Here is a 23,312-nt window from a genome sequence, read left to right as displayed (position 1 = left end):
CGAGGCATAGTCGAGTGTGTCACGTATCCTATGGGCCTGTCAGTGGGATTTATATTTATGACAGTGTGACGAAAATTACTCAATAAATCGGGAGTGGAACACTAAGGGGGAGAAGCTCATGTACAGGGTGTTTACTGCAAAAACGAAACGAAACGCAATGAAACAACAATGAGAGTATTGAAAGTGCAATTGTCAGGTAGAGGGAATGAGTGGGAATATCAATAAGGGATTTGTGCAACTAGTGAAGAATGAAGATATAGCCAAAGCTGATAGGCAGATAGATCCATAGCATATGTAATTTATTAAGAACAAAATCCCTTTTGCTGTTACCCTGTATATATTATATTTTCTTCTTACATAACTTTTAGTATATTTTGTACGTGTTCTGTGTGTGTGTGGGGCTGACATGTTGAGGCGTCTGTTTATTGTTTGACATAATACATTATAGATTTTTATCAGGCCCTCAGCTACAGCCACCCACAGACATAGACACAGCCATACACACACACATGCATTGAATGTTGTCAAATTAGGGCAAAGATTGATTGTCATTTTGTCAGTCAGTCACTCAATCAAGGACCTCCCACTAATGCTCTTTTCTCTTTGTGTCTCTCCCTATCTCTCTTTCTCTCTCTCTCTGTATAGCGGATGGCTGGGAAGTGCCAAGGGTTGGCTGGGAAACGCCTCGATACCATCGATGCCAGCCATGCCGGCGATGCCATCGATGCCGTCGATGCCAGCCATGCCAGCAATGCCGTCGATACCATCGATCCCGGGACTACGAAAGAGCGGCGGTGCCGATGGGGCCGAGGGCGCTGAGGGTGCCCTAGAAGGTGGTGGTGCCGCAGCCGCAGCCGGATCCGGAGCTGTGAGTGGTGCCGAGGATGACGACAAGTCGAGGTATATTAGGTATGGGTGCCAGCTTAACAATGACGGAATTATATACTCAGCAGAGCCGCAGAAACCAAACTTAAAACAGAAAACAAAATACCAAAAATATAATGAAAATGAGAGTCGCGTTTGTATTTTAGTTCCTTGGTCCGTACCTTGGTTAACCTCCGGTTAAGCCTTTCCCCACCCCAACCCCCCCACAAGTTTTTTAGCCTCCTTTTGTTAAAGTTTTTCCTTTTCCTTTTGTTTGAAGTCTTTGACTGAAAGTTTTTGCTCCTCCTCCGCCCGAAAAGAATATGAGAAGACCCACAGCAGAAGCTGGAAGTTTTCTTTTGGTTTTGCCCCAACCATTAGTTTTGCCTCTAACCAACAAACCAAGTTGAGATGCCTCCCTCCTGCCACACAGTTAACTTAAATACTAACCGAAAGCCACTCTTAAACTATATACTAACTAACTATTTACTACTCTTTGCCTATAACCATATCCACTGAGAATATATGTACCTGCTCTCTCTTGAACATTTAGTTTGCAGATACTATTATTGCGAATTTTTCACCCTTAAGCAAAATATATTTACAATTATAATTGCATATTTAGTTAAAGCCACACGATTTCTAATCTTCTGCTGATTCAAAGTAACACTTTTTCACCTTTAAATAACTTTTTGTACAAATCAAACTACTACGCTCTCGCTCTCTCTTTCTGTCTCTCTATAACACCCTTACTCGTATCTATCCCCATCTTCAATACAATAACACATACTATATGAATCTCCTTTAAACGTTTTTGCGTGTGTATAAACAAGTGGAAAACCTAATGCAAATAATTGAAAGAACTACAAATTGGCTAAAGGCACTAAACAAAATTATGTTCCTTTACACAAATGTTGGAAAAAGAATGGGGTACAAGTATCTGGTTATGAATTAAAGAACTTGAAAGTACTTGCAAAAGATTTTATTGCAAAATTTAAAAAAGAGTTTTATGGGGATTTAATGGAATAAAAAATTCTAACGATCATGAAAGGGCCTCAATGTTTAACCATACTGATAATTATGATAATATATAAAACATAATCAGATACTTGACCCATTTCAAACCGATCCCCATTTGAAGGTAAGTTCTACAACCAACTGGTAAACGAACACAATTTTGTGGATATAAAAACTTTAAGCTCTACCACTAAATCATTTCATTCAGTTCATGATCAAGTAAAATTCTCATATGGCAAGGTATACATACATATATGTAGTATCTCTCTACACACAACACATTAACCCATACAACATACATAATTCCAGTCCCATTTCTCTTTTTCTCTTATAATTTTAAACCATTTCATTTCGTTTGATTTTTGTGAGTGTGTGTGTGTGTTTGTGTGTGAGGGGAAAAAGGATAATATTTAACTATAATTTCTCGACTTTTAATAATTGCCCAAAGTATCAGATTCCATCATTATTGAGCGGCCCATCAAAACCAGGTCAAGGAGAACCAATCAAACCAACAAAAACCAAACCAAAACCAAACCCGAAACCCACAAAATATATCTGGAACAAATGTCCTATGGCTACCAATCGTACCGTACAGTAGATAAGAAAAATCCTCAAATCTCAAGCCTAATTGTTGTTGGTAGTTGTGTATCATTGTCATTATTTCGATCATAATCTGTGTCATTATCATTGTGCCTCCTACTTTATTGAGTGCTTGAGTGCTCTCATTTCGCTGTGTTGTTGTGTAGCTCCTCTGTGTATCATTTATGTGTACCTGTACCCCTTTTATTATTTGTTCTTCTTTCTCTTCGGACTTGTTTCTGTGTAGCCGCTAAAGCCTATCCTTTGGGCCAACTCTTTGGACCACTCTCCTCCTCTATGTCCTTCTCCCTCTCTATCTCTCTATATTTCTGTGCTCGCTCTGCACTTGAATGTCTCTCTAAAATGGAAAATGATGATGCTGCTAGTTAGTTGTTGCATGCCTTCTTTTAGTGTGCTCTGTCATGGGCTCTAAAACTCTCTCCCTCTCTGTATTTTATTTTCATATTTTTATGTTCCACTTTTTTTTCTGTTCTGTTTTTTTCTTTGCATCATTCATTTGGACATCCTCATGACATTTTGCATACACAAATCAGAAAAATCAAAAAAATACATAAAATATGAATAAATCTGTGTGTAAAAGAGCATAAAGAAAACGTGTAAATATACATAAACGTTATAGCTGTTGGACATTTTTCTTTTTAAATATGGTCATGAAATACTTTAAAAAATGTAGGCAAAATAGAAGCAGATTCCTAAGATTTCTAGATTTCTACAGACCATTCAAATTTAAGAATCGTACCGCTGCTCACGTATGATTCTGTATATCTTAAACCAATTGTGAATCTTAAACAAAAAGCTCTGAGAACATCATTAAATTCCTTCTATTAAATTGAAAATCTCACACAGAAGTAAAACTTCTGCAGTCCCATCTATGGCATTCGTGGACTGCCAAGTCTTTGCAATCTCTTGATATTATTTTTAATCTGAACATCAAACCCCAACCGAATATAGCCCAAGGAAAAGAATCGCCTGAGAATGAAAACAAAGCGGATATAAATATATATCCGATAAAAGTATAACCCATTACAAGAGAGACAGAATTCCAAACCCTAAAAGCATGTTTTATTCTCTCGTTTTTTTTTAAATCCTTGCCCGTATTTGCATTTAATAGTTTTATTAATTTTACTAGTCTAGCATCTAGCATTTCGATATTTTTTTTATTCAGAATTTCTTGTCTTAAGTTTTGTAGCTACAAATCGATTTGCTGCCTGCCTGCTGCATGAACTGCGTAGTCCTAGAATTATTCCAATATGATATATTTGACACTACAACCATGACTTTCGCTTATGTATTGAAAAACTTAACTTATATAAATTTTCACCGTCTTTTTCTCCCCCCAAAAAACACGACAAAAAATTGTATAATTACAGTGCCACAGAGGGTGCCGACTCGCATCCAGCATCGGGCGGTGGCACGCCCACTGGCGATGAGGGTCAAATTGGACAGGGTAAGGGCGATGAAGTCAAAAGTACGTGTCACACTTTGATTGGTAACAAAAAAAAAACAACAACAACAAAAAGAAACAAAATTCTACTAAATGTCGAATCAATGTCGAATGAAATGAGAAAGATATAATCGAAAGCGAAATTCGTGTGCCGAAATTGCCAATTCAAAAAGTTAATGATAGAAAAGCGGTGACAGGTTACTAATTCAAGAGTTATTTTTGTAGCATACTCGTTATATAATCCCTAGTTCAACTTTGAACTCCCCAATACCCCAATATCGATCTTTTGTTCGAACCGAAGTACAAAATCATACACTGATACGTTTACTTTGTAGTCTAGTTTAGTTAGTTGCAACCCCCATCTAGTTGAAGATACTACTTGATATCAGATGAACAATTAGCTAATCTTTGATCTGCTTTGAATCATTTTAAATCCCATTCCCATAGTTACCACAAAAGTAACACAGCAGGCCAAACACTTTGGCTCCTTCTTGTCATCGGCCATTAGCAAGGCCGGCAGCAAAATCAAGGAAACAGTCAAGGATAATGTGAGTATATCCGTAAACCTTATAAACTATGTTCCTAATCATGACTCGCCCGCACTCCAGACTATTCTTGATTCATTCAACAAGGAGCAGGAGGCCTTCGCCAAGGGCCAGGGCGGTGCTGGCAATGGTGCTGCCCCCTGGATTGGACATGCCAATGAGGCAAAGATCAAGGAGGAAATCCTGGGTCTGGCCCAGGATCGTCGCAACTTTGTGCGCGCCCCGCCCGCTGGCGTGGACTTTGAGTTTAGCTATGACACCGCCTATCCCACGGCCATAGCAATTATGGCCGAGGACAAGGCGCTCGAAACGATGCGATTCGAGTTGGTGCCCAAGATGTGAGCAATACACTCACAACCAGAGAAATTCCCCACTAATTCTGTATATTTTCTTCTTTGGAATAGCATCACTGAGGAGAACTTCTGGCGGAATTATTTCTACCGCGTCTCACTGATCATCCAGGCCGCCGAGCTGGGAACTCTGGGCGCCGATGGTGTGGGTCAGGCCTCCAGCGGTGAAGATGGTAAGTCAGATCCAGCTCCTTGTTCATCCCTTCTGCGGGTGGAGAATATACCTTCATCGAAAAGATATAATATAGGCTCTAAACAGGATAAAAAAGACTCTCTATCCACCTCTCTCGCTCTCTCTCTCTATGAATCTCTCGCTCACAAAACACACACTCGTTACTCGTTACTCGCGCGCTCTCTCCTCTATCTCTATCTATCTATATATCTTGTATCTGTATCTATCTACCCACCCACCTTCTCTATCTTCTATCTAAGTCTAAGTCTTTCAGTTCTTTTTTTTGTTGGTTCACCTAAGCCACACGCGCCTGTTTCGTTTATGATTTGTCTCTTAGTCCTTTTTCACACACGCTAGCTATCCAAAAAATTTTCCGTTCTCTATAAATCTCTCTATTCTCTCTATATTACTATCTCTTCGAGTCTCCCAAAAACTACTATTGTAACTTCTTGGCTAGCGTCTGTACTACACCGCCTCCAGAGTATGCTCAAATTTTTTAGTTTAACTTTAACGATCGATCCTTTTTGATTTGTATTCGTCCTTCCACCAACTGCACTTGGCTTGTGTCGCCAGCGATTCGAGTTTTTTCTGTTCCATTTAGCACTTTCTCCAAAACGCTCATCCTGTCAATCGCGATCCTCTCGAATCTCAGCCGCCCAGCGCCTCACCTCAACTCGATTTCTTATTTATTTAATTATATTTTTCCTTTTACTTAATTTTGTATTTTATGATTTTCAAACACGAAATTACACGCAAATCAAACGAAATTGTTCAACTCAACCTCTGTCAAACGATCAGCCAAAGAATTGGCAATGAAAACTGAAAACACAACCAAGACTGTCGCCAGCCCCGTGATGGGTGAGGCTCCATTGAGCCCGAAGGCAATTGCCGAGCAGCCCAAGGCCGTGATAGAGCCCGAAGCCAAAGAGGCAGACCAAAGCAAGGCCGGCAAGGGCATAAAACAGAAAATCTCTGAATCGGAATTCGTTTCCGATGACTTTCAGACCACAACCGATTCAGATTTGGCTGAGATCCAAGATGGTATGCGAAAATTGGGCATTGATAGCATGACCCAGCAAGCCCTAGCCCCAAACGATGGTAAGAGTTTTTAAGTTTATTATTTTCTTACATTTCTTTTTTTAATGTTTTCCGTTTAATTATGATGATTTTTAAGTTTTGCCTGAGTTCATTTGGTTTGAAGACTAACAACATTTATTGTACATGCATTTGCCCCCCATGGAAATTGCTCGAATAAAAATATCATTGGTTTCCTGGAAAACACAAAGAACATTCATTCATACACATAAGAACACATTTATAGACCAGGAATTACTTTTTGTAGATACTCGTAAGCTTAGTCAAAGCTTGCAGCTAGGCTTCAGCCGTCCAGTTTTCATCTAGAATTTAGTGGCAACAACTCTTTCATGGTCATTTTCCACACACACACACACACACACACAACAAATGTCTCTTGTCGAAATTCATTTCATATTCTGTTCTGCAAACACACAAAACCAATACCCAAGCCAACAAAAAAATATGCTGAACAAGTGAAGAAACAAAAACATAAAACAAACAAAAAATGTGTGTACAAATCAAGTGTAAAAACCAAACAATTCTCTTTTTTCTCCTCTGCTCTGTTTCTTTCTTTTGTGTAAATTACATTTTGTGTGAAAATCGTTTGTTACTCTTCATAAAAGCTCTGGCATTTAATTACTAAACCAAAAAAAAGCTAAACAATCTATTAATTGAATGTAACACTAAACCAAATAAACCAATTCCCATAAACAAATATAGAATTAAAGCCAATAAAGGATAACAGATACAAAAGTATTATATAAATTCAATACACACACCGTACTATACCGTAACGTACTATATACATATAAAAAAAAGTATAGCCTGGATTAAAAACAAATCAACTTTCGTTTGCCATTTATTTCAAATGATATGAAATATGATTTGATATCGAGATGATAGTCGAGAAAACAGTCAAAGAAACAGTCTAAAGCCACAAAACAAATTTTGAACAAGTTGAGTATGACCAAACCGATCAAGAAATTCTTATATACCACATATATCCTATTGATACTCTCTCTATCTCTATCTCTCTATGCAATTTCGTGCTCCTTTTTATTCAATTTGCAATTCAATTTCATTTTTGATAATTCGCTAGATCAAGTTTCTGTTCTTTTCCCCGAACCCCAACGTATTTTTTTCGTTTTTACTTTCTCACACATTTCTCTTCTGGAAAAATATTCCTCAAAAACCAAAACCGCGACACAAAAGACAACCTTTCTTCCCAGCATATACAAAAAAATTTAAAACAAAAATACTCGTAATTTAATATCAAAAAATATTTGATGAATCTGTATGCGAAACAATTTTAACAAAAACATTTACTTTTCTTCATGTATTTCTTAATTTTTTGACGAATCATCTTGCAGAAGATTGAATGGATTAAAAACAAAAACCAAAACCGAAAAAAAAACCTAAATCTAAATTCAAAAACAATGCAAGAAACAAAAACACAACTCAACAAAATAGACAACAACAAAATTATACAAAAAAAAAAAAGAATACTGCAAATTTTGCCCAAAAGAAAAACAAAAAAATTGTTAAGCGAACAAAAAAGAAAACCAAAAACGAAAGAAATTACTACAAAACAAACAAAATTATATACATACATATAAAGATATTCACTTGACAACAAAAAGACAATTTAATTTAAACCCAAACAAAAAATAAGGCATTATTTATATATAAACCGAAGAAAGAAACCTCAAAAATGTTACTTAAAAAACGAAAGCCAAAAAAAGAAAAGAAACCGATACAAAATTTTGTGTGGTAAGTTAGAAATTGTTGGTTAAAAAAAAAATACAAAACACAACAAAAATCTACACTTAAAATTGCAACAAAACTTTAGTTGTGACAAATTTTTCTGTTCCATTGTTGGTTTTTAAATTGCATAAAATATTATTACTTATCTGTTCGGCAATGCTAGATGTATATAATGTAGTTTTCCCAAAAATAGTTGCAATTTCCAATTATCATTTCCCAATACGCTCTCGTCTGTGTGTCTATATCGTTGTTGTGTGTCTTTATTAGTTGAAGCTTATTTAATTTTGCATTTTTGTATGATTAAAATCTTACAACAGGTGCTATGATTTATAAAAAATATTTGGAACGATCCGAAAAGAATACTTTCTTGATTAACTAATCAAGTAAAAAATCGAGAAACCAATCCGACAATTAAATATCAGCTTAAAGTACGGACAAATAAGACAAAGAAAAAAATTCCGGTTACTATACATATGATAAAGCTGCCTTGGAAGCGTTCAGAGCAAACCACTTTTTTATTCTTTCTAAAGATAGGCGAATAAAATGTAACAGGATGTTATTTCATGAATTCAATACAACGTAAATGTTTATCAAAATTAGAATAATCCGTTAGGGGATCTATATCTTCTTATCTTTATTTCTTGATTTATACCGATCTATGTGTTTTACTTAGAACCTTTATTGGGGTTGAAGAAAGAAACATTAAAAAAAACGTAATGCTTCTAAAACTTGAAATTTAAATGCTTTTTATACTGCACCAAACAAAAATCGATTAAAGATAATTGAAAACACACATTATAACTTAAACAATTTTTTGTTTAAGCATACATTTTTTGAAGACCAACTCATCACACAAAATCAATGAGAAATTAAAAAGAATATCTTTTTTCCCGACAAAATGAAAACCAGGGGAAGTTCTACAACTCTAAGTGTCGTGTCTCTTTCTTTACCCCAAAACGCCAATCTTTCTCTCTCTCTCTCTTTACATATGGCATTTTTGGTTGATTAATATTTGGAAAAACTATAAATATTTTTTGCCAGCTTATAGAAAATCGTTCATATTTGGCCCAGCTTTCAAATACTTTTTAACTAATTATTATCTGTAAATACTTGTAAAATATTCAGTTTGCTTGCTTTTTTGCGTAAATGCTGTAAATACACACCAAAGTATAATTATTATGGTAATTATTTCTGTTAATTGATGGAGTGTGAAACCAAAAAGAAAACAATTGGTGTTTGGGGACTACAAGCAAGTCATGGATGGGGTTGGAATCCTACCCCCACAAATGGTTGGGCACGCTATTCGTTAATTAGTGCTAGAAAATATTCGTATGTACATTGTGTACAGCCTAATTAAAAACATTAATTGGTCTCCAATTCTGATGATTGACTAAGTAAAAATATAAATAAATTTCCCACTATTTGTAGACGGCTATTATTCAGTCACGGTGCGCATACCCAAACGTATTACAGTCTGTGAAAATCTATGTCTTAGTTATAGGCTCGCCGATTAGAAGGTAAACCCAAACACCGATGAACTTCAACTGTGATTCAATAAAACCATGTACTTGCTTGGGACGGTCACTAAAGAACCACAATTGCTTGCCTATACACTTTTGATAATAAACTAAATATATATTCTATATGTAAACCATGTATGCTATGTATACCCTATATATACCCCATATGTATATGTAACCCTATATACAATACTCAACCCTCTCTAAGCCACACATATACTAATGATTGATCTTTATTCGTTATTTGTTAGAGGAACAATGGGAAAAGGATCTGGAAGCTGAACTCAAAGACTACGAGGTGGTGGACGAAGGTGGCACTGGCGGAGGAGGCAGAAAACCGAGGAAAGAGCAGGGCAATGCCGGCGATGAGGAGGATGAGGAAGAACCGACAATATCAAACTTGCGCACACGCTCGACCAACAACGACTGGGAGGAGTACGCCGATTTAATTGAGGATACCGATGATTTAAAGTAATTAAGAGCTTATATCGTAGTTTCTTCTAAGTTGGCTCTAAGTTTATAACTATCTTTAACTTATCTTTCTTTTCCATTCCTTTCTAACCCCTTGTTTAATCTTTAATTGAAACCCCTATTTGATTGTTAAACCCCCTGACAAATATTAAAATATGAAAACAAACAAATCCAATACCAACTGCAACCACAACAGAACTTTGAAGTGCCTAAAGCGCACGATGTTGGGCTATCCATGAGATGAGGCCTGCTCAGTAGCGCTCTTCTAGTGCCCGTCTGGGGCTTGCCTCCTGGTGGCCTATTGGAAAAGTTGGTTCAGATATATTGGGCCCCACCCCTAAGCAGATACGTTTTATTCAGTTCACGTTCAGACATGATATAAGACACTAAAACCAAAAGAAAATCGATTTTATTCAGCCTTAACGTTTTAGCCGATACAAAAAGCAAAAATCCAAAACCGATTCGATTCCGGTACACCAAAATATATATACAATACATATATGTATGTATATGTATTATATCTCTTTACTATATTCTCTTTTCTTTGGTTGACTCGCGGTAGAGCGAAGTAAGGGGAAGAGTCGTCGGTATTACTTGCCAATTGTTCAGCACACGAAAAAGTCGAGAGAGAGATCTAGCAGTCAGTAACAGAAACCCTATTAATAAGGACATACATACTATATAGAAAACACTCGAGAAAAAACTGGTTAAAGCTATAGATGCAGGAATCGTATTTGAATATAGAAACAAAAAGCAGTAAAAGAAAACGAAAAACGAAAGATAAAAAAAAAAAACAAAGCTTCAAAGGGAAACATTTTGTTATTTATATTTATAAATAAATTATATATAAATATATATATACAGAAGATAAATTAATGCATTTGAATTTAATGTGTAAAAAATTATTATAATAATATAAAAATATAGATATATGAGATATATATATATGCTCCATATAAATATGTAAAGATACGAGAGACACACAAAATAAAACGTTGAGAAATTTTAGTTGTTCTTTTTCTTGAAAAAAAATAAAGACAAACATTTAGCATTCCATTAGTTGAGAGCATGAAATGAGAACATTCAAGAGTATTATTTCGCCCTCAAATAAATTATAATTAAACGGAAAATATAAAAAAGAAAACCTCATTGATTGATGCTAAACGGAAAAACGAATGAATTGAAATGAAAATGAAATACCTTTTGTTTAAGCTCAATTTAAGGCGCGCCAACAAGTTCTCTCATTTGAAAATCCCCCACATATAACTCACCTTTTGCTGTTCCACTAACGAGACACTAACGATACTTCCTTGAAATGAAACTATAAAAACTATAAACTATAAAAAATGCCAAAACAATAATTGATTCTGAATTGGACTACAAATTAACAAACGCAATTAACAAATTACAAATAAAACAAATGAAAAGTAAACGCAATTATAAACAATAAGCAGTTCAAAACCCTTGAAACAACATATATATTTATATATATTTCACTAGACAAATTTTTATGCATAAGCTAAAAAAAACACGACAAATTCTATATTATCAATGTTTTTGCTCTAAATGTCTAACTAATTGTTAACAAAAAACCAAACAAACAAAAAATCAACATTATTTTCTGCAGAATGAAAAGTTAAATGAAAATGCTATAAATGTGTAATTATTTGTTAGCAAATGAAATGGCAAAAATATATCTTAACAAATAAAAATGAGGAAGAGAAGGGAAGAGTACGGAGTACGTAAAAGTTATGGCATTAAATTGTATATTGTACATTTACTTTTAAAACGCAAATACAAATGAAAATGAAAGTATTTACAAGACACCACATGAATTATAATGATAAACGAAAAAACATATTTTAAATTTTACATTTACTTTGTGCGTTTTTAAACATGTTGGCGACACAATGACAGGCGAATTAGTGCATAAACTAAACTAATAACTAAATAATAATAAACAATTAAAGACAAATAATGTAATAATGTTGACAACATATGTATGTATTTTACCGAACAGCTCAGAACCCCAGAACCCAATCCAAACCCGAACAGAATCCCAAAAGGTACATACATTTTACTATATCAAATTCCAAAAGCATCAGGGCACCCCCTCTGTCACACACATATTTTATTGTCTATTATTAAAAAAAACCCCAACCCTGAATAAGGCAAACAAATTAAATAAAGTTGTACGAGCAAACGTTTGTTGAGCGGCATTCCATAATTATAGCATTTCAAAAAGGAAATAAAATAAAATATATGTATACATATGTATGTACTAATTAAAGTATATCACCTACGAAACCAGAATGTATAATTTAGTTGTTTAATAATTGATAATGATATTTAGAGACCCATGTGGGGGGGGCCAGGAACCCCAAAAGCAACAGAGAAGTGCTCCTTGAAATGCCATAGAAAACATTCTTAAATCGATGTAGATCCAGAGAAATGGAATGGATTGGAGTTTCCCTGAAATACTAGGCCCACACACACACCGCAAAACTGACTGTAAAGACCGAACAGATAGGCGCCTGCAGGCTACAGACACCACATACGAGTATATACACATAATATCTATATATGAGAACAATTTAATGAGATTAAAATCAACTAAAGTAATAAAGGGAAAGTGTATAACTATTAAAAAACTAACAAACAAAAAGTCCCATTGTTTCATTTTCTCGGTGCATTTAATTTACAAAAAGTTTTAATTTCAATACATAAATAGACGACGACTAAACACTAAACGGGTTAAAATTTAACAAGGTTTTCGAATAATTTAACATATTGCATTTTGGCTTAAAATCTGAAATCAAATTTCTACTTAATCGAATCGATCTGAGTGGGGCTTCTGGTTGCTTAACGCTAGTAACACAATTGCAATTTGAATCTCTTCCACCTTACATATTACCCTACATACAAGACATTCCACCATTTCACTTTTTCTATCAACTGGAGGATCATTGCCAACGCCGCCTATCGCTACGCTCGTAGGTGATGCTCTTGAAGCGGGAACTTCCTTCCAGCGGCTGCTTGGGGGCTGGTGGCTGACCACGGTTCATGATATCCTTCCATATCATGGTTAACAGTATGAAAAAGGCACCCACAATCTTGTTCAAAAACTCTAGGATTTGGAACAGAATGGGCGTAAGGGTGTGCGTTAGCCGGCTTAGCTCGAAGAGGAATCTCACGGCGAAGATTCCCAAGAACCGCAAGGCTGCAATAGCTCCGCCCCCCATTGAGAAGAGGAGTAAACCCAGGAAGCGTATTGTGCCCATGATGTTGTTTTTGTTTACATCGTTGGCCATAAAATCGTAGGTGGTCTGTTTGATGCCTTCGCCCCACTGCCGCAGCACATCCAAGAAATCGGCCAATCCCAGTGCAGGAGGCTGATCGGTCACATCGCTCTTTGTGGTCAAACTATCGCCTGCTACTGTTATGGCATTGCTTGCCGTGGTCCTGTTCATAGAGATGGATCTTCTTGGCGTTGCCATTAGCTCTGGTTCAACGGCTCGCACAGTCTTCAGCTTTAGCAGCACTTCCTGGTCCCGAAACCGCAGCGTTCTGATACTGAACCAATATTCACCGAAGGCCAAGTCGTTCAGCTCCGCCCAAATGCAGGTGTCTAGCTGGCCAGGATGTTGTGTGTGCTTGTAGTTTCTCATGCTACCATTTGATATGCCCACCCACATATTTGGCACAAAGCGCTGGTAGAACATCTGCAGTTGTCCTGCACTGGTGAGCAGGAGTTTCTCCAGCTCCCGTTCGCTGCGTTGCAGGGCTATAACGTCTCTATAGTCCCCGATCTGCTCCACAAAACAGCGTCCCAGGTAATAGCCGCGAAAAAGTCGCGACTTGAAGATTTGTTTGGTCAGCGACTGCATCGCCAGCTCTTCGGGTGGCATCATACGTGCAGACGCCCTCGACACCGTCGTTGTGGTATCCATTTTAAACTCTATTATAAATTCATAATAATTATTACACCGACTGAAACACTATTGCTCCGTTGACCTTACCTGTGATTATGTGGTGATTGTCGATGGACTTTGTTGCACTCCGCTTTCGCCGCTTAGTCAGCAATGAGTTTTGTTATTGTTTAACTATCAAAATAGACCAAATATGGGCAGACACACCCTCAAAACCGATGCGAGCGAAAAGCAAGTAGAGCTTTACTCTACTGTGTTAAAGTATTGGAAGAATTGTGCATTATTGCAGAAGTCATTATGTTATAAATTATATACAACTATGCTAAAAATTTAACATTTAAACAATAGATAGAGATAATTAGATTACAGCTGGTGTCTCGATAGGCGATTGGCAGTGAGTTTCATGGCATTTTTTGCGATAGTTTTTCATCCAGCCCATGTTTTCTCATCGATAGTTTTAATGTGACGCAAAAAAGGAAAAATAAAAAACATTGTTCTATCCATTTTTCGTGCACAATTTTACCCGACACCCTTAGTTCAACCACCGTCAAGATTGTCTCCAGACACCGACTTAAAGAATTCTTTAGGATGACTTTGGTGGGACTAGCAGCACGCAAGCTAGCGCAAAAACAAAGGTAACAAAAGTAGCCGGGTGGCGTGGAAAAGTAAACTAACTAACCTTCACGTCTCTCCATAGGTCGGCAAAACTGGCCGCCGCCTTCCCCAATGGAGTACGCTGCCAGAAGTGCTTGCAAATGGGCCACTGGAGCTACGAGTGCAAGGAGAAGCGCAAATACGTGCATCGCAGCTCGCGCACAAAGCAACTTAGCAAGCATATCGCAGATAAGGAAGACGCCATGGCCAACAAAACTGCTGCCGAGGCGGCAGCAGCCCAGGAAGCCAGTGCTGTAGCGGCTTCGAGTAAGAAAGAGAAACGCAAGCGGAAGAATAGCAACAGCTCCTCGTCCTCAAGTTCCTCTGGAAGTTCTGGCAGCAGCTCAGGGTCAGACTCCTCTGGCTCGGACTCCAGCGATTCCAGCTCCGATTCGGACGAAGATGGCAGTTCTTCGGGCGAAGAGTCCGGCTCGTCAAGCAGTTCCGGCTCCAGCTCAGACAGCGACAGCAGCGGTGATGAGGTTTCCAAGAAAAAGAAACGGGTCGACAGCTCAGGAGAATCTTCTGACGGTGGTGCCCAGGACCCAGAATAATTGAAGGCCATCAATGGTTTTTAGCGCATAGCTTTAGTAGTTTAGTTCTACTCTTTCGTTCTTTGGTAATTGTAATTTTACCCCTATTTAATTGTACACGTATGTAAGTGCACGAAAGATTTTATTATTTAAGTTCAAAGTATGTACACGTATGTATGGTCTGGTTTGTGTGGTCTGGCAGATTCATCGCCAGGCACCAAGCACCGCGAATAAACATTTTAGCTACCGATTCTCAGTCCGAGTCCAATTCCTCGTCGTGTTCCAGCTTGCTTATAAAGAGGTCCAAATCGATTTTCTGCTGATTAATTTGATCCGGTCGCATTGCCGCAGGTGTGCTCATGTGTGGAGTTTCATGCATATCAAAGTGGGTGCGATTCGAAGGCGGCACTTGCTGTGATTCGCTAATGGTACGCTCCAGTCCCAAGGATTTCAGATGCAGTTCCTCCACCTTTGGGGCAGGAAGCAAGTAAAAGTTAGTGTTTCTGGCATACTGGTGGGGTTCGATGTCATACCTTTAGCGAATTCAAGGCCTCCTGGATAACAGGCACCACCTTCAGCAGCTTCTTTTCAATAGCCAGAAGTTCTACCTGCTCCCGCTGCAGCATACGGTTGGACTGCATCATTTTTGTTGTTGTTTATTTGAGTGCACATGTACTTTGAGAAATATCGCTCGCGGCGCACCACAATCGATAGCACGATGAATGCAGCCCTAGTGTAGCCCTGGTCGCAAATGGCAGCAATTTTAACCATTCGCGCCTTTGGAAAAATTCACATTTTGTACAGTCAAAACACAACTGGGGATAAATTTCGGGATCCATCAACAAATAAATAGCATAAAGTGCGCATATAGCTACCCGAATTTTTAACAATGGATATCTGCACGGAGGGCGGGACGGCCGAGATGAGCAACTTACGTTTTACGGCCAGCTGCAGTCTGCTGGATCTGGACCCAGAGATCAAGTGGAAGGCACTTGCCGCCTATCACAAATCGAACGCCGATGGCGGGCTTACCCAAAAGCGCGACGTGCAAGAGTGGCTCTGCTGTGCCGTCTACTGTGAGCTGCAGCGTGTGAAGATTAAGGATATGCTTGAGGCCAAACTCAGCACCGACGATACGACGAATGCGGTGGAGAAATCACGCATCAGCTGCTGGAACTTGTCGCTGACCAAACTACTCACTGCCTTCAAGGTGAACATAAGTCAGTTTATGCGTCGAATGAAACAGTGGAACATGATGGTCCAGAACGAAAAGGTCTTTCAGCTGGAAATCGACGATCTGCAGAGACGGCTTAGCATAACCCTGATCCTCAGGCATCACTACCAGCGCGTATTCGATCGGCTGTTCGTAATGCCAGAGAAGGGCACGGAGAACACAGAGAGCCATTCCCTCTACCAATCCCTGTACGAGTTTGGCTGGCTGCTGTTTTTGACCATCCGAAACGAGCTGCCCGGCTTCGCCACCTCGAATCTGGTCAGTGGATGTCAGGTACTCATCTGCACCCTGGAGCTGCTCTTCGTGAATGCCCTGGAGGTGGGTAACCCCGACGTGATCAACATGTCCTTTGCCGGTGTGCCCAGCAAGTGGGGCAACGATGACTTTGACAATGTCCTGATGCTCAAGTACAGTGCACTGGAGGCCATCTGCTCGCTGATCCCAGAGCTGCCAGCGAAGAGTGTGCACGTCATGCAGAAGGCCTTCTTCCACAAGGCTCTGGTGGTGCTCTTCTTGGATCAGAATCTGCTGGGCAACGACACCTACATGCGGGAGATCATCAAAGAGGGCCTGCTGGACGTCAATTTGGGTACACTCAACCGCAACTACACAAACCATGTGGCCGACATTAGTGAGGTCGATGAGCGGGTGCTGCTGAGCCGCAGAAAGGCAGCGCCCGCCAAGAATGAGCCCAAGAAAGAAGCTTCCGCTTCCCGCTACAAGCAGTTGCAGGATCTACCCAATGCCATGCCCTCGGTGATCACTGACGCCTTAGACGCAGAGGATGCTGATGTGCTCAGCAATGTGGATAATTTCCTGCGTGACTTCGCCCGTACATTCGCTGCGGCCTCTCGGGATTGCTTGAGCACGGAGGCAGCTGGTGAGTGTTTTACGCTGGCCAGCCGACTCTACTACCAGTTCCTGCAAAAGATTATTAGCTCAGAGCTGGTGTTGAAGCCACACCTGAAGGTGGTCCAGCTGTTGAAACAGAGAACTTTCAATGCCACACTGATTGCCTGCTCCCTGGAGCTGGCGCTGCACATCCACGACGAGCGCTTGGAGCAGCTAAAGTTTCCCTTCATTTTGAAATGTTACGCCATCGAGGCGTACGACTTTCAGAAGATTCTGGAGCTGGTGGTGCGACGCGACACTGATCTGCTCGGTCGCGATCTAATCAGGCACCTGCATGCCGTCGAGGACGAATGTCTCGGATCGCTGATATTCCGCAACGACTCGCCGCTATGGAAACTATTGGGCAAGGATCATCGTTTGCCGAGCTGCAACGATGTGCAGGCCAAGGACAAGGAGAATACTAAGCGACCAGGAGCAGAAGCAAGGCCCGGCTTTAGCATCTGTCTACGCAAGTTCTATGGCCTGGCCAACCATCGGCTGGTTAGCCTCTGCCAGAGCCTCGTCTTGATGGAACATTTTCCCAGAATCTGGCACATAGCAGAGCACTCGTTCACCCAACAGGCCGGAGATCTGCTCAAGGAGCGGGAACTCGACCAGCTGCTGATCTGTGCCATCCACTTGCATGGCCGCCTCAAGGACATGCGGCTCAGCTTCAGCCAGATCCTCCAGCACTATCGCTGGCAGCCGCACGCACACAGCCAAGTCTATCGGCTGGTTTCACTGGGCGATGGCCATTTTGGCAACATCATTGACTTCTACAACAAGATTTACATGAAGAGCATGGAGAACTTTGCCCAGGGTCTGCGCAAAGCAAAGGGGACAGGCACTGCGCCGCGCTCTATTCTGCATGAAAAACCGCCGCAAAGGAATCTAATTTCATTTAATATTTCCATTAGCACGCAAGTCAGGCCGAATAGGCGCTACTCCAGTGGCACGTGGATGAAAACAAGAAAAACACAGCCAGACTCGGCGGATGAGCGGACGTTGTTGGGGCCAGATGAACTGACGATGACACCACTGAAGCGTGGCCATTCCAACAATGAACTTGGTCTGCTGCCATCCCCGAATATATTCAAACGTCAGTGCATTGAATCAGTGATCTGATCTGATGTGATCTACCAATCTGATCAATATTTTTGGCTACATTTTACGTAGCATATAGATTATGCTAGCTATCCACGTTAAGAAACCATTGTTTAAGAAAGCGAAACGCTCATTGTAAATGAAGTAAATTGAAGTAACAAATAAAATAAAGACAAGCCTGTGTACATTTACGGAAATCCAATCCAATCCCCGTACTCCGAGTATTTTGTAAATATATTTTTATTATTGAATGGTTGGTTGGTTGTGTGGTTTGTATTTTGAAACTTGGATTCAAATAATTGTGACTCGACTGGTACGAAACGAAAACTAAAAGAATTGTTACACGACGAAATAATAATAATAAGCTTACGAGGGGCTGACAGTAGACGACTTTCTTTTGGGCATAGAGAGAGAGGGCGTGGAGAAGGGGTGTAGAGTACACATAATACATAATGAGAGCGTACGATTTAAACTTAATTAGTTTTTTGTTGGCTTATTTAAAAAAAGGAGTTAAGATGGTGGAGCAACGGCTGGTACAGCCACAGGAGCCACAGCGCTGGCCGGAGGAATGCTTGAGACAGCAGGTGGCAGCACCACCGATCCTACAGCCGGTGCACTAGGGACCTCGGCCACAGGTGCACTGATTGTCGGCGGTGTGGTATCTGCAGAAACAAAGAAAATCCATTAATCTTTTCCATTTCATGGGAAACCATCCCTCTATCCCATTCACTTACCCATCGCTGTGGGTGCCTGAGGTTGCGCCGCCGCTGCGGCAGCTGCCGCTGCTGCTGCCCCTGCCTGTTCGCTGGCAGTCGCCAAAACGACTGGAATGCCTCCTCCTGTTGGAGGTGGTCCACCACCAGCTGCTGCTGTCGCCATGGGCGGGGCTGCGAAAGGCGCCGCCCCATTTGGTGGCGGACCCACGCCCACCGCTGCTATGTGCGGCGGCAGTGGCTGATGCTGTGCCGATGGAGCTGCCAGCGGCTGGGTCTGCACTTGCGCCTGATGGGGTGGAAGTGGCTGCTGCTGCTGTGGTTGGGGATGCAGATGCTGTGGCAGTGGCTGTTGCTGTTGTGGCTGCTGTGGTGGCGGCGTTGGCTGTTGTTGCTGCTGCTGTTGCAGGATCATAGTGCCGGCAGCGGCTGCCTGACCTTGCATCTCCTGCTGCAAACGATGATGCGCCTGCTGGCGGGCACGGAACTCGGCGGCCTTCAGCTGCTCCAAATGGAATTGCTGGCGCTCTGTAATCAGCTGCTGTCTCTGGTACTCCAGGCCCTCGCGCTCCCTCTCCATGGTGGCCTCCAGCTCCTCAAAGTGCCTTAGCTTGATCTCTAGCTTCTTCATTTGCGTCTCGACCAGCAGGGCCACCAAAGACTTGATCTTGCGCTCCTCGAGTGCAGCCAAATGTTTGGCCTTGACGGCCGCCGAGGCCAGTGCGGCTGCTGCTGCCGTCTGCATGTTGTTCTCACTGAAGGCTCCCTCCTTGTTGCTGCCCTGCCCACTCGAGCCATCTTTGGAGCCATCGCTGCCATCCTTGGTCTCCCCATCGCCACTATTCTCCTCCGTTTTGATGTCCACATCCACTGATGTTCCGCCCACTCCACTGCCACTGGGTACTACTGCTGCTCCGGCTGCTGCTGGGTCTGTGGGTGAGGATTTGTTTGATTTGTCTGTTTTGCCTGCTTTATCCGACGAATCTTTCGGTTTCTTATTATCTGTAGTTGTGTTCGTGTTGCTTGTGGCTGTCGTTGATGATGATGATGTGGAACTAGAGTCTGTGCTTGTGTTCGTCTTGGTATCCGATTTCGTTTTGTCTTTGGACTTGGCATCGTCTGTGGTGTTGCGGATTTTGGTTGTTGTGTTGTACGTTTTGTTTTAGTTGTTGTTGTTGTTGTAGAACATAAACAAACGAAACAAAAAACAAATAAATGGCGGCCACATTTGAAACGAAAATACAAAATTTTGTCCATTAAAATCAAATAAAAAAAAGAATGGAAACACATCTTAAAATCTCTACACAGATATCCATTAAATTACCGTCTTTCTTGGTTAGATCCTTCATTTCCTCATCACTTGCTGCTCCTCCTCCTGCTGCTGGGCCACCGGCCGCTGTGGCCGAGCCGCCGCTGCTGCCATCCTTGCTCTCCTCATCCTCCTTGTCGTTGCCAGTGCCCGCAATGCCGCTGTTGGATAAACCAAAGTTCGGATTGAATTTGCCGCCAGCGGAGGCCTTCTTCACGCTCTTTATATGGATATCCATAATGGTGGCTGGCACCTCATCCTAATGACAAAAAAGATTACGATTAGGATTACGATTAAAGGTCGAAAGACCAGAAAAACGAAGGAATTTTCCCCACCTTAATGGCTGCAAACTCCTCCATGGCTGCCTTGGCGGCTGCGGCAGCCACACGGGGATCCACCACAGAGGCCAAAAATGCCACTGTGGACATAATGGGATTGCCGCTCTTGCTGAACGGTATAGGCTGACAACCCAGCGGACCCAGAAAGCCGCCATCATCCTCCAGATAGGGATCCTCGATGGGCAGCCGCAGGAAATGCAAAATGCACTCGTCCTGCGTGCGAGAGCCCACATGCTCGCACACCTTATTCCAGTCATCCTTGTGCATCTCCAGGCCTTCCAGAAGAAGCAGCGTCTCCTGGTCGGTCCACTCCCTGGACATGCTGGCCGCCGTACGGTTCCTCATGGCAGACGGCTTCTTGGCATACTGATCCAACTTCAAGCCGAATTGGCTCACGCCAGAGCTCAGGCCACTGGCGGCTCCATTCTCCAAAGCCTCCGTTTTGATTGCGCCAAGGGTGCCGCTCTTATCGCCGCCGAGGCTCTCCAAGCTACCATCCTTGCCCAGCGCCTTCTTGTCGAGATCCAGCAGTGTCTTGGCCGCCGATGGCTGTTGAGTTTTCTGCGGATTAATGGCCTGCAGGCCCGAAGGCGTATCCGACAGTATGTGGAAATGCGAGGTAGGCGGCGGTCCCATGGGCGTGGGACGCAGATCGGCATCGATCTGGTAGTTGATCAATCCCCACTGCTCCAGGAAGGCATGCACACGCATAATGGCGCACACATCTCCCGCCAGATTTCGTCTGCAGGCGGTGCTGGTCAAGTACTCCGTGGGATTGAGTCTAAAAGAAAGAGATTACGATAAGAACTGCCAGATAGAGCATATTATATAGGGTGGAGCGGTACCTGTAGGTATCTATCATAAAGTTTCTATAGGCCATGTAAATCTCTGGGGTTTTGGATTTGTTTTTGCTGTTGAAGAACTCTGGCATGGCGCGCTTCTCGATCACATGGATGGAGTTGTAGTCAAACCATGCCGAATATGAGGGCACAATGATGTGATGCGTCTGCTCTGTCACATTATCCTCCATATCCTCCTTGGCCGATGAGGAGAACTCCTGCGTGTTGCTATTGTCGCTCGTCTTGCCCGTCTGCGAGTTGTCCCCATCCCCAGTGGACAGTGCCTGGGCAGCGCTGCCCCCAGTCATCTCATCGTCCAGATCCGTCATCGTTCCACCTAAATAAATGCCAAAATATGCCAAATTTTAAAATTCAATCCGAAAAAGTGTAAGAGAGACTTTCACTCACCCTTGATGGGCATCATATCGTTGTCGCCGCGTGACTTGCTACCTGGTGCCGGACTGGAGGTCGATTGTAGTGCCGTGCTGGCCTTGTGCACCTCCTGAACATTCGGCTCGGCCGGCGGATCGTCCAGATCCCGTGTCAGATCTTCATCTTCCTCATCGTTTCGGGTTTTCTTGTGGATGACGGCCGGAGAACGCTTGCGCTTGCCGGGCTTCGATGTGGATGTTGTGGGCGAGGGCGAACGGCGGCGCTTCTGCTTGCCAGTGCTGGTGCTGGGCTTCTTCTTTTCGTCGCCAAACGACATGATGTCGTCAATGGACATGCGCTGCTTGTGCGTCTTTTTTTTGCCCTGCTCATCCACCTCATAGTCCTCCTCGGCCATCCATTCGTTGTACTGCTCCAAGTCGAGTATCCAGGAGGCCGAGACGCGCCACCTCTCGGCCGGCGATTCCGGATTCTCGGGAATATTCTCCGGCAAATCGAAGCTGTTGACCGTCCACGAATCATAGGACTCGGGAAAGTAGTACCAATGCAGCATCACATGGCTGCCACGCTTGAAAATGGGACGCGCATACTCGTCCGGATGCGGATCCACAATGGGATAGACAATGTGCGTGGCATCCTCCTCGTCGGTGACGATTTCCACCCGCCGATTGTCGAGAATCTCGCGCAGCCGTCCCTCAAAGCCCTTCTCGATCTCCGGCCTTATATAGATGTAGGGTATGCGGTATAGATCCGCCTCCACCAGAGCCTGCTCGATTTCGATCAGCAGCTGAATGTTGGGATCCTTCCTCGTGGGATTCTTGCCAATGGAAAAGTCAAACTTCTTTCCCCGCTGCTCCGCGCGGAACCGGAACATCGTGGAGAAAATTATGCACAGACCTCCGCCGTTCTTAAAATCCAGAAAGCAACGCATCTGATGGGAGGGAGAGAAGACATTTTAATTAGCACTAATCGTCCGTTTCCCCATCTTATTTCAAATCTCATCCCCGAAATTATAATATTCGCATGTACACACGAACGCACACAGACCACCCTGTACGTACGTGCAAAGAACACCCTTACACACTATTACTAACCGGAATTCTAGTCGCCGGTGGCTCGGCCGAGTTTTTGCCAAGTTTCGCCTCCACATATTGCAGAAATTGTATCAGCAATTGGGCCAGGGACTCCTTGGTAATGGGCTCCGAGCTGTGCGCCAGGTACTAAAAGGGAAAAGCATTTTCAATTGATTGTTTTTTTCCACGAAGTGAAGCGCCATTTTTGTTTTGCGTCGGCGGCGTTGTTGTACTCACCTTTTTACAATTCTTTTGCAGCCATTGCCTAATTGATTCGAAGCCCTGCAGCGTCTCCGACGACTGAAAGAAGTCAATATTCGGACTTCCGTCCTTCTTGGGGCCCAGTGTGTTCATCATGCAACACTTTTTATGGGCTTTTGTCAATTATATTTGCAGTTTTCCGGGAAAAAGAAATCACTATCGAAAACGCAGATGAAAGACGCACACGATTCACGATACAATTGTTAGCGAATGCGATGTT

At 42.1% G+C, this 23,312-nt stretch overlaps 6 protein-coding genes across 24 annotated transcripts in view; 3 read left to right on the top strand and 3 right to left on the bottom strand.

Annotated features, from left to right (window-relative positions):
- LOC111071194 (synapse-associated protein of 47 kDa) overlaps positions 1 to 10,645 on the top strand; it is a 32,089-nt gene extending 21,444 nt beyond the window's left edge. For 5 of the 18 annotated variants that reach the window (XM_022362406.2, XM_022362455.2, XM_022362398.2 and 2 more), the window contains 8 exons: positions 646 to 909; positions 3,852 to 3,949; positions 4,373 to 4,473; positions 4,534 to 4,808; positions 4,875 to 4,993; positions 5,791 to 6,090; positions 9,605 to 9,824; positions 10,021 to 10,645. In XM_022362406.2, the coding sequence (XP_022218098.1) occupies positions 646 to 909; positions 3,852 to 3,949; positions 4,373 to 4,473; positions 4,534 to 4,808; positions 4,875 to 4,993; positions 5,791 to 6,090; positions 9,605 to 9,824; positions 10,021 to 10,063 (1,420 nt within the window). In that variant the 3' untranslated portion in view covers positions 10,064 to 10,645. The other 13 variants (XM_022362463.2, XM_022362440.2, XM_022362482.2 and 10 more) reach the window with 11 other exon arrangements.
- A 1,841-nt stretch (positions 10,646 to 12,486) lies between these two features.
- Positions 12,487 to 14,157, bottom strand: LOC111072067. The gene is made up of 2 exons (XM_022363693.2): positions 13,844 to 14,157; positions 12,487 to 13,782 (listed from the first exon to the last, which is right to left on the bottom strand). Exon 2 carries the CDS (start codon positions 13,772 to 13,774, stop codon positions 12,788 to 12,790), a length of 987 nt encoding a protein of 328 aa, XP_022219385.2. The 5' UTR covers positions 13,775 to 13,782; positions 13,844 to 14,157; the 3' UTR covers positions 12,487 to 12,787.
- Positions 14,158 to 14,198: 41 nt separating this feature from the next.
- Positions 14,199 to 15,190, top strand: LOC111072075 (zinc finger CCHC domain-containing protein 10). The gene is made up of 2 exons (XM_022363705.2): positions 14,199 to 14,388; positions 14,451 to 15,190. Exons 1-2 carry the CDS (start codon positions 14,342 to 14,344, stop codon positions 14,959 to 14,961), a joined length of 558 nt encoding a protein of 185 aa, XP_022219397.1. The 5' UTR covers positions 14,199 to 14,341; the 3' UTR covers positions 14,962 to 15,190.
- On the bottom strand, positions 15,066 to 15,611 carry LOC111072081. The gene is made up of 2 exons (XM_022363718.2): positions 15,474 to 15,611; positions 15,066 to 15,409 (listed from the first exon to the last, which is right to left on the bottom strand). The coding sequence occupies exons 1-2, from the start codon at positions 15,582 to 15,584 to the stop codon at positions 15,194 to 15,196; spliced, it is 327 nt and encodes a 108-aa protein (XP_022219410.1). The 5' UTR covers positions 15,585 to 15,611; the 3' UTR covers positions 15,066 to 15,193.
- On the top strand, positions 15,284 to 18,386 carry LOC111072059 (retinoblastoma family protein). Its single transcript, XM_022363680.2, has one exon. The coding sequence runs from the start codon at positions 15,830 to 15,832 to the stop codon at positions 18,188 to 18,190; it is 2,361 nt and encodes a 786-aa protein (XP_022219372.2). The 5' UTR covers positions 15,284 to 15,829; the 3' UTR covers positions 18,191 to 18,386.
- Positions 18,380 to 23,291, bottom strand: LOC111072055 (SWI/SNF complex subunit SMARCC2). 2 transcript variants are annotated; one of them, XM_022363665.2, is made up of 8 exons: positions 23,069 to 23,291; positions 22,853 to 22,978; positions 21,777 to 22,689; positions 21,375 to 21,705; positions 20,527 to 21,310; positions 20,207 to 20,450; positions 18,904 to 19,812; positions 18,380 to 18,831 (listed from the first exon to the last, which is right to left on the bottom strand). In XM_022363665.2, exons 1-8 carry the CDS (start codon positions 23,186 to 23,188, stop codon positions 18,680 to 18,682), a joined length of 3,579 nt encoding a protein of 1,192 aa, XP_022219357.2. In that variant the 5' UTR covers positions 23,189 to 23,291; the 3' UTR covers positions 18,380 to 18,679. The 2 variants fall into 2 exon arrangements, with proteins under 2 accessions (XP_022219357.2, XP_022219348.2); XM_022363656.2 differs by having other exon boundaries at positions 18,381 to 18,831; positions 18,904 to 20,001.
- Positions 23,292 to 23,312: the final 21 nt, after the last annotated feature.

Source organism: Drosophila obscura, unplaced genomic scaffold, assembly GCF_018151105.1.
Source record: "Drosophila obscura isolate BZ-5 IFL unplaced genomic scaffold, ASM1815110v1 contig_4, whole genome shotgun sequence".
Lineage (NCBI taxonomy): Eukaryota > Metazoa > Arthropoda > Insecta > Diptera > Drosophilidae > Drosophila > Drosophila obscura.
Note: the sequence above shows the minus strand (reverse complement) of the source record. Positions and strands in the feature narration are given on the sequence as shown.